At 58.8% G+C, this 14646-nt stretch overlaps 2 protein-coding genes and 1 pseudogene across 2 annotated transcripts; 1 reads left to right on the forward strand and 2 right to left on the reverse strand.

Moving 5' to 3' along the window:
• Positions 1-225: 225 nt before the first annotated feature.
• On the reverse strand, positions 226-1348 carry LOC148052656 (uncharacterized). The gene is made up of 2 exons (XM_087778622.1): positions 1277-1348; positions 226-809 (listed from the first exon to the last, which is right to left on the reverse strand). Exons 1-2 carry the CDS (start codon positions 1326-1328, stop codon positions 226-228), a joined length of 636 nt encoding a protein of 211 aa, XP_087634748.1. The 5' UTR covers positions 1329-1348.
• Positions 1349-6101: 4753 nt separating this feature from the next.
• LOC148052657 (feather keratin Cos2-3 pseudogene) lies at positions 6102-6910 on the forward strand (annotated as a pseudogene).
• Positions 6911-11943: 5033 nt separating this feature from the next.
• Positions 11944-13033, reverse strand: LOC148052658 (uncharacterized). Its single transcript, XM_087778623.1, has 2 exons — positions 12982-13033; positions 11944-12530 (listed from the first exon to the last, which is right to left on the reverse strand). Exons 1-2 carry the CDS (start codon positions 13031-13033, stop codon positions 11944-11946), a joined length of 639 nt encoding a protein of 212 aa, XP_087634749.1.
• Positions 13034-14646: the final 1613 nt, after the last annotated feature.

Here is a 14646-nt window from a genome sequence, read left to right on the forward strand (position 1 = left end):
AGGGCAAAACCACTGGGCATCTGTCCCCTCTGAGACGCCTTTCTGAGACACTGCTGGCAGGCCTTTCCAGCCAGGCCAGAGGATGCCACGTTACCCAGAAGGCTCGGAGCCCTCTGTGGGGAAGGAAGAGAGCCCTGCGGGAAACCCCCTACTCCCCTCCCTGCCTGGCACAGACCGTCTGGGTCTGCGTTGGCAGCGCTGCCCGAGGGGGGCTCTTTGGTGCCTTCAGGAGCACGGATCCGCAGCAGCCCTCAAGGAGAAGAGGTGCTGAGCCCCGGCACTGGCTCCAAGGAGGACCTGGCGGTGGCGGTGGCGGTGGCGGTCGGGCGGGGGAAGCGTCCCGGGGCCCGGGGCCGGGCGGGGCCGGGCGGGGCCGGGCGGGGCGAGGCGGGGCCGGCGGGCGGAGCGGCAGCGCCCCCTGGCGGGCCCGGCCGGGGCTGTCCCCCCGCCCCCGCCGGGCCCGCCCGGCCCCGCCCGCGCCGGTTCGTGCCCGGCCGCAGCCCCGGCTCCTCTCCCCGTGCCTCCCACGGCGCAGTAATACACCGCCGCGTCCCCGCGCCGGGGCCGGGCGAGCCTCAGGGCGCTGGACCGGCGGTCTGCCGACACCCACAGCCGCCCCGGCGGGTTCTCCACTGGTTTTGTGCCTTGGACACCCGTGGCTACCAGGAGGGGTGGTTGGCCTGGGAACTGACGATACCAATGTGTAACGGCTGCATCAATTTTGGGGTGCGAGCAAGTGATGTTGATGGCGGTGCCCTCGGAGGTCTCTGCCGACGGCTCCTGCTGCACCTGGGCTCTGCCCGCAGCCACTGCCGAAAAAGAAGAAGGAAAGACCAAAGATCACCAAAGGTCGCCGAGCTCCGATGCCTTTTTTAACCCGAGGGACGGTCAGGAAGAGTGGCCGTGAGACACAGGCAGAGCAGAACGGTTGGGTATAAAGGAAAGAAAGAAGGAAAACACGAAAGTAAAAAAGAAAGAAAGACGGAAAGAAAGTAGCAAGAGGGAAGGAACCACAATATGATTTGTATGGAAAGACACAGATGAACAGAAGGAAATGGGAAGGGCTGATGAAGGAAGAGAGCGATGAGTTTGCTGAGGGAATGTGGGATGGCAGCAGAGGGAGGGAGGGACGGGAGGATGGCTCGGGGGCAGAGGTCCGTGAAGAAGCCAGAGGGGACGGCAGTCTCGAGGGACCTGCGGGGGCCACCCCAGGCTCAGCCCCGGCCCCGCGCAGTCCCCGGCCGGGCCCCCAACCAACCCCGCCAGCCCCGCGCACCCAGCAGCACCGCGGCCAGCCCCGCCAGCCCTGCGCCCCGCCACCGCCGCATCCCGCCGCTGCGCCGCCCGCGCCTCGCTGCCCCCCGCCAGCCCCGGCTCTCGGGGAACAGCCCGGGCGCCTCCTCCCCTCCCCTCCCCTCCCCTCCCCTCCCCTCCCCTCCCCTCCCCTCCCTCCCTCTCCTCTCCTCTCCTCTCCTCTCCTCTCCTCTCCTCTCCTCTGCTCTCCTCTCCTCTCCTCTCCTCTCCTCTCCTCTCCTCTCCTCTCCTCTCCTCTCCTCTCCTCTCCTCTCCGCCGCCGCCAGCTCCGTCCCGGGGCTGAGCCCTGCGCCGCCGCCGCTCGGGGGCTCGCCCGGCCTCAGACCGCGCAGGGGCTCTGCACGCCCACCGCTTTGCCTCCTGCCAAATGCACTCTCCCCGGCCTCCAGCAAGGACGCCCCAGCCACAAGAAGCCTGCCCAGCGCCACCTGCAGCCTGGGGCAGCCCCAGGGCCTTGGCCCAGCACATGGAGCAGCTTCCCAGAGCTGTCTCCGAGCTGCGGGGCTGGAAAGAGCAGCCACTGCTTTCCTGCGGATGGCAATGAGCAGCTTGAGAGCCTCCCTTCAGCTGCCTCTCTGCAGTCCCAGCACGATGCTGAAAAGTTGTGTTGTGGCAGAGGGGGTGTGAAGACAAATGTGAGGGACCTCCAGAGGTCATCTAGGTCAACCTCCAATCGGAACAGATCCTATTAGATAAGGTTGCTCAAGGTCACATTCAGTCCAACCTTGAACAGCTCCCGGGATGGAGATTGCACAGCCTCCCTGGGAAACCCGGTCCAGGTCTTCTGATTTCTTTTAGCCTACTGCTTAATCAGATTTTTGCATGTTCTAGTTGCTGTCCTTTGCCTCTGCTTCTTGAAGGGACTCCGTGTCGGCTGGACCAGAGTCTAGGTCCATCTTCTCTGTCTCCTCTGAACAAGTAGTTGGAGAAAGCAAGAAGGTCTCCCCTGAGCCTTCCCTTCTCCAAGATGAGCAGGCCCAATTGTCTTGGCTCTTCTCGCATTGCCAGACCCCTGTCCACCTTGGTGACCTTTGTTGGTCTCGCTTCAGTATGTTGATAGCCTCCTTGGACAGGGGAGCCCCAGCCTGGATGCAGTACTGCAGATGTGGTCTCACGAGGGCCAGAGGGGCAGGGTCACTTTCCTGGACCTGCTATCAATGCTTTGGCTACCACAGCTCAGGATGCAGTTGGCTGCCTTTGCTGCAAGGGCAGGCTGCTGTTCCATGTGTCTCCTAAAGCCATGCATCCTTTCCTGTGGCTCTGCTCCCTAGGCAGCGAGTCCCCAGCCTGCATGACCAAATGGGCTGGCTCCTCCTCCAGGTGCAAACCCTTGTCCTTGCTCTTTTTGACCTGCATGACGTTCCAGGCAGCTAGTTTCTTCATGGTCACTAGTCTTTGAACCTGGTAGTCCAGCCAATTTTCCACCCCGCCTTGTCATCCTCTTCATAAGCCCATTCACCACCAGTTTGTTCCTAAAGGAAGTATGGGAAGAGGGTGTCAAAACTCCTTCTGAACTCCAGGTACACAGGTCCCCTGCCCTTCTCTTCTCCACAGTGCCCATAAGCACGGAGGCTGGCCCTCAGCTACACTAGAGCCTCAGCTCAGAAGCAGCTGCATGGAGAGGGGAATCAGCCCTGCCTGAGCTCCCCCAGAAGGCCTCCCTGGCAGGGATCGCACTAAGGTCGCTATGGGGAAGGGCTCAAGTCCTCAGCTGCATTGTCCCAAGTTGTGTCATTGCCACAAAGGCTGAGGAGAAGGCTGAGGTACTTAGTGCCTTCTTTGCCTCAGTCTTTAATAGTCAGACTAGCTATCCTCAGGGTATTCAGGCCCCTGAGCCAGGACGTGGGGATGGGAAGCAGAACGAAGCCCCAGTAATCCAAGAGGTAACAGTTGGCGACCTGCTCCTCCACCTGAATGCCCACAAGTCTACGGGGCCAGATGGGATCCACCCGAGGATACTGAGGGAGCTGGCGGAGTTGCTCACCAAGCCACTTTCCATCATTTACCAGCAGTCCTGGTCAGCCGGGGAGGTTCCTGATGCCTGAAAGTTAGCAAATGTGACACCCATCTACAAGAAGGGTCGGAAGGAGGATCCTGGGTACTACAGGCCGGTTAGCCTGACCTCGGTGCCGGGGAAGGTCCTGGAGCAGATCGTCTTGAGTGCCATCACGCAGCCCGTGCAGGATGACCAGGGGATCAGGCCCTGCCAGCATGGGTTCATGAAGGGAAGGTCCTGCTTGACCAACCTGATCTCCTTCTATGACAAGGTGACCCGCTTGGTGGAGGAGGGGAAGGCTGTGGGTGTTGTCTACCTGGACTTCAGTAAGGCCTTTGACACTGTCTCCCACAGCATTCTGCTGGGGACACTGGCTGCTCATGGCTTGGATAAGTGCACTCTTCACTGGGTAACAAACTGGCTGAATGGCCAAGCCCAGAGAGTGGTGGTGAATGGAGTCAAATCCAGGTGGCGACCAGTCATGCGTGGTGTTCCCTAGGGCTCAGTGTTGGGGCCAGTTCTGTTTAATGTCTTCATTGAGTGCACCCTCAGTAAGTTTGCAGATGACACCAAGTTGGGTGGAAGTGTCGATCTGCCTGAAGGCAGGAAGGCTCCACAGAGGAACCTGGCCAGGCTGGATGGATGTGCTGAGGCCAACTGCATGAGATTCAACAAGGCTCAGTGCCGGGTCCTGCACTTGGGTCACAACAACCCCAGGCAATGCTACAGGCTGCGGGAGGAGTGGCTGGAGAGCTGCTTGGTGGAAAAGGACCTGGGGGTGTTGGCTGACAGCTGGCTGAACGTGAGCCAGCAGCGTGCTCAGGTGGCCAAGAGGGCCAATGGCATCCTGGCCTGTATCAAGAATAGTGTGGCCAGCAGGACCAGGGAGGTGAGAGTGCCCCTGTACTCGGCACTGGTGAGGCCGCACCTCAAGTACTGTGTTCAGTTTTGGGCCCCTCACTCCAAGAAGGACATCGAGGTGCTGGAGTATTTCCAAAGAAGGACAGCGAGGCTGATGAAGGGTCTGGAGCACAAGTCTTACGAGGAGAGGCTGAGGGAGCTGGGGTTGTTTCGTTTGGAGAAGAGAAGGCTGAGAGGAGACCTTATCACTCTCTACAACTACCTGAAAGGAGGCTGTAGTGAGGTGGGGGTCGGTCTCTTCTCCCAAGTAACAAGTGATATGACAAGAGGAAATGGGCTCAAGTTGTGCCAGGGGAAATTTAGATTAGATACTAGGAAAAATTTCTTCATGGAGAGAGTGGTTGGGCATTGGAACAGACTGCCCAGGGAAGTGATGCAACCACGGTCCCTGGAAGCATTCAAAAACTGTGTGGATGTGGTGCTTAGGGACATGGTTTAGAGGTGAACCTGGCAGTTAGGTTAACAGGCTGGACTCGATGATCGCAGAGGTCCTTTCCAACCTTAATGATTCTATGACTCTATGATTCTAAGCTGGACCAGAGCCCAGGCAGACAAACAATCAGGAGGGCAGATGTGCTAAAAAACTTTCAAAATGCACACAGCTCTTCTTGGGGAAAAGGTCTCTTTGGGACACCCCTGTGGGACATCAGCAGGCTTTGGGGGATGCGGTCTCAAATCCAATGTCCCTCCCCTCCCAGGGGCAGTTGCTGAGCACTCGGACCTAGATTGCAATGCGGGGCATGAAGGGCCTTGTGGGCTGAAGTCCAAGGCAGGCATCAGCTCTTTGGCTTTCCCTGTGCAAGCCACAGGGTCTGGCCTTCCGCTCACAGCACAGCCACATCAGGCTTCATGTTCCTTCCATTTGGGACCTGTTTGGTCCAAGAGCTCAGTCCCTGCCTGACACAGCACCAGGCCAATGAACCATACAAGTACATTTGGCATTGATAAGGACATGAGAGGGGGCTGTGTTCCAACCCAGGCACCACCGACACTGCACTGCAAACAGATCCACTCAGGGATGGCCAGCACATGGTCAGCAGGATTCCTTAGCCTTTCTCCTTGCCCACAAAGCCAACCCCATCCTTCTGAACTCTCTACGACTGGGGAGAGCAACTGAGTCCTGGCCTGGAGAGGCAGGCAGGGGGCACTGCCAGCCGTGCTGAGGCACTCCCACTATTGTTACACTGAACTAAAAGAAAGGATCCAAGCTGGAGGGAAGCTGTTCTTGCTGGGGTCTGGAATTGACAGCAGCGGAGCCTGAGCTCTGGAGGGGCAGGAAAAGGAGGCGTCAGGAGGCAGGGGCTGCATTTCAGTGCCTCTTCCCTCGACAGATCTCTAGCAGGCTGGTGCCATCACCATTCAGCTGCCCCAGGCATGCCCATGGCATTGCTTGTGTGCTCACAGACTGCACAGAAAAGGGATGAGTCAAAACAAGCCAGAAATTTTTCCTGAGGGCAGTGTTCAGCAGGATGGGGTCAAAACCTGGCAGCACAACACACACACCTGGGGAGGAAAGAAGTGATCATCAGGGTGAGCTGAGGAGGGAGGGAAAGAGATGGATGTGGCATGTCCTCATGCCTGGCAGCTTTGGGCATCCAGCTGAGGATTGCTGGAGCCTCTTCCTTGAGAACAGCACTTCAAACTGCCCCACCAGAGTCACCCAGGCTGAGGTCACTTGCCTGCCCTGAAGCCATCCAGCACTTGAGCTGAGTCATCTGCCAGCACTGCTGCATTCTTGCCCTAGAAATCCTGGGGCCTTTCCTCCCTGTGCTCAGAAGAAGCCTTCATTGGGGAATGGGCATGGCCCAAATGTGGAAATGAAAAGGCAGCAGTGCTGGAAACCAAAACACAGCCCATATCATGAGCTGCGATGCTTTGCATTCAAGATGAGCTTGTCAGAAAATTGTTACCTCTGCAAAGGGTGCCTCTGGTCCTGCAGCAATGGAGGGCAGGTATAAAAGCCAGCCCAGGTTCCTGCTCTCTCATCCACTTCTCCTGCCTCCTTCTCCTTGGGAACCAGGTGAGTCTGAAGTCCCTTCCCTTCCTCTTCCAAAATGAGATCTCTCCTCAGTGGACATCTCAGCTGATATTGTCTTTGTCCTGTGCTGGGCGCTGGAGCTCCTTGTCATGGCAGAGGGTTGTGGGGAGAAGGTGTGCTAGAGAGAGGCTGGGATGTGGCTGAGGGGGCTCTTGGTTTAGGAACTAGCAGACAGTCAGCCTGGGCCAGGTTGTTCTTTGTAGGAAAATGAAGACCGTGTGGCTCCTGGCTAAAGCCTCCAGCTCCTGACACAATAGTGAACTTGGCTGCTCCTCACACATGCCTGTGTCCTGCTTCCTCCCTGTCCTCTCCCCCAGGTGCACCTGCAACCCAGAGACATGTCCTGCTACAACCAGTGCCTGCCATGCCGGCCCTGCGGCCCGACCCCACTGGCCAACAGCTGCAATGAGCCCTGTGTCAGGCAGTGCCAGAACTCCACCGTCGTCATCGAGCCTCCTGCTGTGGTGGTGACCCTGCCCGGACCCATCCTCAGCTCCTTCCCACAGAACACCGTTGTGGGATCCTCCACCTCCGCTGCTGTTGGCAGCATCCTCAGCTCTCAGGGAGTGCCCATCACCTCTGGGTGCTGTGACCTGTCTGGCATTTCCAGTCGCTACTATGGCAGAAGGTGCCTCCCCTGAAAAAGATGCTGGGAAAGCCTCAGGGAGACCCCTCAAGGAACTCAGAACATGCTGCTGAGCAGAGGACTGAGGTTTTGGATGTGTTTTAAGAATAGCTGAGTGGCTTTGCCTTTCTCTCCCTTTTCTTTGTTTGCTTCAGTTCCCCTTGGCAGCAAAGTCCCACTAAGACCAGCCTGGTGGGGACCATCTGTCTCCTCTCCCTCTATGGGGCAGGCAGACAGACAGACATCATGCAGGAACTTCTCCACAGCAAAGGGCCTCAGACCCTCAGCTGCCCCTGGGACTCTCTGCACTGGCAGCCCCACTTGGAGTGACTTTGTTCCCCTCTTTTGATTCATTAAAGTTCTGTTGCATTCAAGCCTGGCCTCCATGTGCTCCTTCCCTCTCTGGACACGCCCCAAGCTGCCAGGGGAGAAGGGTGCTGGTCAGGGGTGGAAGGGGGTGAGGGCACAAGGAGACCCTTCTCCATTCACAGAGGCATGGGAGGTTTTCACACCCTGCAGAGGCTTCCTCTTTTGGGCACCATGCCTTGGAGCTGAGGAAGTCACCCCTGGCTGCTCTGCTGCCAGTGAGCATCAGGCCTTGCCTTGCTGTGCCTCTGCTCACAAGTGCCCAGAAAGGCAGGAGGCCCTGAGGGGTCAGCAGCGCCATGAGCTCTTGAAGAAGGGCGTTCCTCTTGCTATGGCTGGAGTTGCTCTGGCATGGCAGGGAGGGGGTGTGGGGCTCTGGGAGATGAGTGCTTTGCAGAAGGGCAGGCATGGTAAAGCAGGGAAGAGCCTTTGGAATGGCCCATAGCTGCTACTCCTCCTTCCTCTCCCCTCCACCACCCAATGGAGAGGCCATGGCCAGCAGGCATGGGCAGGAGTAGCAGGGAAAAGTCGCCCATGCTACTGAATGCATCAAACATGGAAATTGGAGCTAAGCATGTGGGAGCTGAGGGAAACGGTGGAAACACTTCAATGTGTTTGGCAAAGTCCCCAAACTGCAGCGCTGTGAAATGCTGGCTGGGGAGCAACTTCTAAAGGGCACTTGTTTTCCCCTTCCCATTTTCATTACAGAATAGATGAATCATGTTCTCCAAGCTCTTCTTTCTGCACACTGACAGCGAAGGGAGCCCGTGTGACCACTTCCGAAGGAGGAGGCATCAACATGGCAGATACACTTCTATGAGCAGTGTGGGATTGATGTCACCAGAGTGTAGAGCTCTCCAAGTGAGATGATTGAGTCCAGACTGAACGTCTACTCCTCCCTTCTGGAAGCAGTGGTGCTTCTGGAGGTGATTCACCAACCTCCTGCATCCACCTGCTGACAGCCAGATGCAGGGCAAGGAAGGGCTCCTCCCTTCTTGGGCTGCTATGGCCACCTGGCAGAACCATACGATCAGCTGTGCCTCCTGCCACAAGCTTTGTTCTCCAGCTGTGGCCATCAGTGGAGGCAGAGGGAAAGGGAACAAGCAGACAAGCTGATAGGTCACTTGCCCTGAGTACTCACTCCAGTGTCCCAGCTCTTTTAAGGAGAGGGCCTTTACAAGCCTGGTTTGGCTTGTTTAGGGTGCAGACACCAAGTCAGCTTTCTTGGACTCTTTTCATCATCAAAAACCCTGGATATAGATGCAGCCATGAAAGTCACGCTGGCACGTGCTTCAGAGCAGCAGAGGCTGAGGAGGCAGAGGCCCAGCCTCACCACAGCCCCCAGGTGCCACCGCTGGGCAGGCTGAGCTCAGAGCTACAGGCAAGCAGTGGCAGGGAGGGAACCGCTCCGCACAGCACCCCCACCTTTCTGCGCAGTGCTGCAAGCTGTGGGCACCAGTGTGGGCTCAGTGCACAGAAATAGGCAGCGCTGTCCTGGAGCTCGGCATCCCGCACTTGCAGATGAACCTGGGAGGTCTCCACAGACAGCACGGAGGAGAACCTCCCTGACTCCATGTGAGCTCTGTAGTTGCTCACCCACAGCAGCATCTGAGGGGAGTGGGTCTGGCGCTGCTGGTACCAGAGGATGTAGGGATTGCTATAGCTGGTGGTGAAATTGCAGTGCAGAGTTGCCTTGTGTCCCACCTGGATGGTCATTGCTGGTGGGAACTGGAGCACAGAGTCCTTTTGGCCATGACCTGTAAAGCCAGAAAGAGCTTTCAGCTTTGCTTGCCTGTCTACCTGTCCGTCTACCACTTCATCAGCTTTTCCTAGCCTCTGCCAGGCTGAGCTCTTTGTCCCTGCACATTTCTTGCTGCAGCTTCTTGCCACTCCTCACCCCCATCATCCTGCTTTGCAGCCATTCCCACTGCTCTTTCAGTCCACTGATTCTCTCCCTATCTGCCTCTGAGCTGTGTTAACTGCTCGTCTCTCCTTCAGCAGCAGCAGATGGGAGCTGTTCCTCTCCCTCCTCTCACCATATCTTCTTGCTCTAACAGTTCCTCCATATGGCACACCGCATCCTCTGCCCTTGCCCTGCCCTTGTACGGCATTTCAGCTCTTCTTGCACCCAGTTAGCCTTCTCTGTTTGTCCCCCAAGGTTTACGACCATCCCTACAGAGATTGGCAGCATTGTATCCAATATATCTAAGAGAGACGCTCCTCCTATATGCTGCATCGCTCCATTCCCTGGCATCTTTCCCTCTTTCAGGCTTCACCTCTATTAGCAGGACATGCAGGAATGCTCAGGACCTGCAAATTGAAGGTGAGATCTTATTCCTCCTCTGATGCCCATTACTCCTGACATCTCCCAGATTATAACCCGTACCCGCCCGCAGCCCCTGCTCTCCCTACAGAAACACTCCCAGATCCCCCAGGGAGTCAGCACTCACGTCTGCCCGCTTCCCCACCACCAGCTGCGCAAACTCTTGCCTCATTCTCCCCAGCCTGAAAGTCGCATCTCACCAAAGTCTGCCAGTGCCACCAGAGCTGCCAGGAAAATCAGGACCATGTCACGCTGTTCCTTCATGGGGTGCCCAGGGACCTGCCAGCAGGAGGGACCTGATGCTTGCAACTGCACCTCTTCTTCTGCCTCTGGCAGATCAAAGAGGCCTCCAAAGCACAGCCCAGAGGGTGGAGCAAACCCCTCTCCCTGCTGCTCCAGGCAGGCCTCTGCGGGTCTGTACCCCAGCTTCCACCACAAGAAGGCTCTCTAGAGAGACAACAGATGAATGGTTTAAGTACTGTCCAGCAGAAGGACAGGCATCCATTGCAACCATGTCCTGACTTCAACCACCTAGCCAGCTGCACAGGCCTGCACCCAGCTCTGCAGGAGATGGAGAAGGCACCCCTGCACCCACCCATGCCCACCCTGTCCCTGGGACTGCCTGCATGGAGAGAGGAACAGGCGCACACTCAAGTGCCTGGACCCAGGTCTCGCACGCTCTCTCCCTTTGCCTCTGGCTCTGGAGGAGGCACCTGAAGAGAAACATCTCTGGAAAGAGCATCTGCTGCAGAAACCAGCCGCACAGGGACAGACACACTCCCACACTCTGGCAGGGGGAGGACACGGCAACACAGCTCCCTGTTGTACAGGCAGTCCCTCTGTGGCCCCTCACCTACCCCCATTACCCACAACCTCCAGCTGCTTGTCCCACCCTGGGCCCAGAACCCCACTACCCGGGCAAGCAAAAGGGCTACTGGATTTTAATGTCTTGTGCTGTCTGCTGCCTGGAGCAGGGCTCCTCTGCCACTTCTCACCCAGGGCCCTTTGCTCGCACAGCTGGCAGGGACTGCAGGGAGCAGGTTATTAGCACAGCAGCCCCCATTCACAGCCCCACTCCCACAAGGCCTTCAGGGTCCTGTGGTTCAGTCAAGGCCATGGCAGAAGGACGGGGGGCTGCCCTCTGCTGCTCCAAGGACTGTAAACCTGCCAGCACTTCCCTTGCAATACAACTCCAGCTGCCACAACGGTCCCCAGCTGGGGCAGGGAAGAGGCCTGAGCCTTTCCTCTCTGCCTCTGAAGCCTGTGAACATGGACTTTCACAGCTGTCTCAGCTCCTACAGCCTCCCTGGGGCCACGCTGGGCCCAGGACCTCATGCCCAGAGGCCTCCTTCCAGCTCTCGCTCACCTCAGACCTTCAGCCCCGCAGGCCAACTTAGCACATCTCTTGGTGCCTCACTCCTGAGCTCTGACCTTGACTCGCACCTCTGCCTTGCAGCAAGTGCCCAGCTCAAGCTTCTCTCCTGTCTCCTGCACTTCACTCCAACACCAAAGGCTCTCAGGCTGAGGTTAAGGGCAATCCTCTGCAACAAGCTCCATGTCCCGAACACTACCCGCTGTGGGATACACTTGAAGGTGCCTGTGACGATCAGTATCTCCTCCTCACGGTGGTGCCGAGGCAGAACTGCTGGCTCTGCAGGATGCCTGTCCAACACCAGCAGGAGTGCCTTGGAAGTGGGCTGTGGAGCTGGAGGGTTCAGTTTGTAATTGTGTATCTGAGCCTGCTTACAAAGTTCCCAGCAAGAAACCACTTCTGGTGGTGGTTTCAAAGCAAGGGCTTGGATTAGTGCTGAATGGGTTGGGTGTTTGTGTTCTGCCAGGGCCTGGCTATGTGCGTGGGGTGAAAGAGATGCCCAGCCGCTGCTGGTGGAGCAGCAGCAGTGGCCAGTCCCTGCGGAAGGACCGAGGGCTGCCCGGCTGCCCGGGGGCAGGAGGAGCTCTGCTGCCCACCTCCCTGTGCAGAGCAGAAAGGCGCTGCTCCTCTCCGGGAGCCAGCGGGGCTGGCGGCTGCACTCGCTCCTGCCCAGGCACCCCTGGACACCGCCACCGCTCTGGTCGCGATTGCTGCCCGCCGCCACCGCAGCCTTGGGTGGAGATCGTGGTGCAGGTCCTTGGGAGGGGAAAAACCACTGGGCATCTGTCCCCTCTGAGACGCCTTTCTGAGACACTGCTGGCAGGCCTTTCCAGCCAGGCCAGAGGATGCCACGTTACCCAGAAGGCTCGGAGCCCTCTGTGGGGAAGGAAGAGAGCCCTGCGGGAAACCCCCTACTCCCCTCCCTGCCTGGCACAGACCGTCTGGGTCTCCGTGGGCAGCGCTGCCCGAGGGGGGCTCTTTGGTGCCTTCAGGAGCACGGATCCGCAGCAGCCCTCAAGGAGAAGAGGTGCTGAGCCCCGGCACTGGCTCCAAGGAGGACCTGGCGGTGGCGGTGGCGGTGGCGGTCGGGCGGGGGAAGCGTCCCGGGGCCCGGGGCCGGGCGGGGCCGGGCGGGGCCGGGCGGGGCGAGGCGGGGCCGGCGGGCGGAGCGGCAGCGCCCCCTGGCGGGCCCGGCCGGGGCTGTCCCCCCGCCCCCGCCGGGCCCGCCCGGCCCCGCCCGCGCCGGTTCGTGCCCGGCCGCAGCCCCGGCTCCTCTCCCCGTGCCTCCCACGGCGCAGTAATACACCGCCGCGTCCCCGCGCCGGGGCCGGGCGAGCCACAGGGCGCTGGACCGGCGGTCTGCCGACACCCACAGCCGCCCCGCCGGGGACGGCACCTCTTTGGGCTCTTTGTAACTGCTGACGAGGAGTTCGGGGCCTCGGCCCGGGAGCTGACGGTACCACTGGATGGAGTCGCCGATTTGTATGCTGGGGTGTGAGCAGTTGATGCTGATGCCGGTGTCCTCGGAGGTCTCTGCCGACGGCTCCTGCTGCACCTGGGCTCTGCCCGCAGCCACTGCCGAGGAGAAAAGAAGAATCACTTTGCTTCAGGAGCAAATGTCATGCTGCAGGTGGCAGAAGACAGCAGTGGAGAGACGATGGGGATATGGTCCAAAAACCATTCACGGTCTGAAAACAATGGACGGAGAGATGATTTCTCCGAGGGACAAGAACGGATGAGGGATATTTGCGACAGTCAGAATGAGGAAAAGGAGAAGGGAATGAGGAAAAGAGATTGGGTGGGAGAAATGGATGGATGGATGGATGGACGGATGAAAGATTGTAAGAAATGGAGTAACAGAGTAAGGCAGGCAGTCTGGGACGGAACGAGCACATTGGGAGCAGAAGGGATGACTGCAGAAGGGAGGAGAGAGAGAAACTGAGGCCCATGAAGGCAAGTTGTGGGCCCAGCCCCGGCCCCGCGCAGCCCCCGGCCCGGCCCCCCCAGCCCCGCCAGCCCCGCGCACCCAGCAGCACCGCGGCCAGCCCCGCCAGCCCTGCGCCCCGCCACCGCCGCATCCCGCCGCTGCGCCGCCCGCGCCTCGCTGCCCCCCGCCAGCCCCGGCTCTCGGCTCCGGCCCGGGCGCCTCCTCTCCGCCGCCTCCTCCCCTCCCCTCCCCTCCCCTCCCCTCCCCTCCCCTCCCCTCCCCTCCCCTCCCCTCTCCTCTCCTCTCCTCTCCTCTCCTCTCCTCTCCTCCCCTCCCCTCCCCTCCCCTCCCCTCTCCTCTCCTCTCCTCTCCTCTCCTCTCCTCTCCTCTCCTCTCCTCTCCTCTCCTCTCCTCTCCTCTCCTCTCCTCTCCTCTCCTCTCCTCTCCTCTCGTCGCCGTCGCCAGCTCCGCCCCGGGGCTGAGCCCTGCACCGCCATGGGCGTGCGGGGGTCAGGGAGGGCAGGGGCAGAGTCAGAATGCAGGTGAGAAGGGACCTCCAGAGGTCATCTAGATCAATCCTGTGTTCGGAACAGATCCCATTAGATCAGGTTACTCAAGGTCTCATTCAGTCCAAGTTAAGCTGTTCCCAGGAGGGAGATTGCACAGCCTCCCTGGGAAACCCGTTCCAGTTCTTTTTACTTTTAGCCTATTGCTTAATCGGATTTTTCCATGTTCCAGCTGTTGTTCATTTCATCTGCTTCTTGAAGGGACTCCGTGTCAGCTGGACCAGAGTCTAGGTCCATCTTCCCTGTCTCCTCTGAACAAGTAGTTGTAGAAAGTAAGAAGGTCTCCCCTGAGCCATCTCTTGTCCAAGAGGAGCAGACCCAGTTCTCTCAACATCTCCTTGCATGTCATGTTTGTCAGCCCCCTAATCGACTTGGTGGCCTTTGTTGGACTCGCCTCAATATGTCAATATCTGTGCTGGAGTGGGGAGCCCCAGCCTCGATGCAGGACACCAGAGGAAGTCTCAAATGGGACTGAGGGGCATGGTCACCTTCCTGGACCTGCTGGCAACACTTTGGCTACCACAGTTCAGCATGCAGTTGCCCTGTTTTACTTCAAGGGCACACTGTGGTCTCATGTGCAGCAGGGCGTCTACCAAAACCACACATCTTTTTCTGTGGATCCAAACCTTGCCTTTGCTCTTTTTGGCCTTCATGAAGTTCCAGTCAGCCCATTTCTCTATGTTTACAACTCTTTGAGCCTGGTAGCCCAGCCAGTTTCCCACCCATCTTGTCATCCTCCAACTGAAGCCCTTCATCTCCAGTTTGGTCATAAAGGCACTATGGGAGAGGATGTCAAACTTCTGAACTCCAGGTACACACATCCCCTGCCTTTTTGTTGCCCAGAGTGTCCATCACCTCATGAGAAAGCAAGGAGGTCGGCCCTTGGCTACACTAGAGCCTCAGCTCAGAAGCAGCTGCATGGAGAGGGGAATCAGCCCTGCCTGAGCTCTCCCAGCTGAGCTCCCTGGCAGGGATCGCACTGAGGTCACTAAAGGGAAGGGGGAAGCCCTCGACTGCACTGCCCCCAAGTTGGACCTGAGCCCAGGCAGACAAACATTCAGGAGGGGAGATGGGCTCAGGAGCTTTGCATACTGTGCATAGCCCTTGTTGGAAGACCATGGGAGACCATCAGGCTTTGGATAAGGTGGCCTCAAACGCAATGTCCCTTCCCTCCCAGGGGCAGTTGCTGGGCACTCAG

This window comes from Nipponia nippon, unplaced genomic scaffold (assembly GCF_047370975.1).
Source record: "Nipponia nippon isolate SJK-2023a ecotype South Korea unplaced genomic scaffold, ASM4737097v1 scaffold_45, whole genome shotgun sequence".
Classification (NCBI taxonomy): Eukaryota; Metazoa; Chordata; class Aves; order Pelecaniformes; family Threskiornithidae; genus Nipponia; species Nipponia nippon.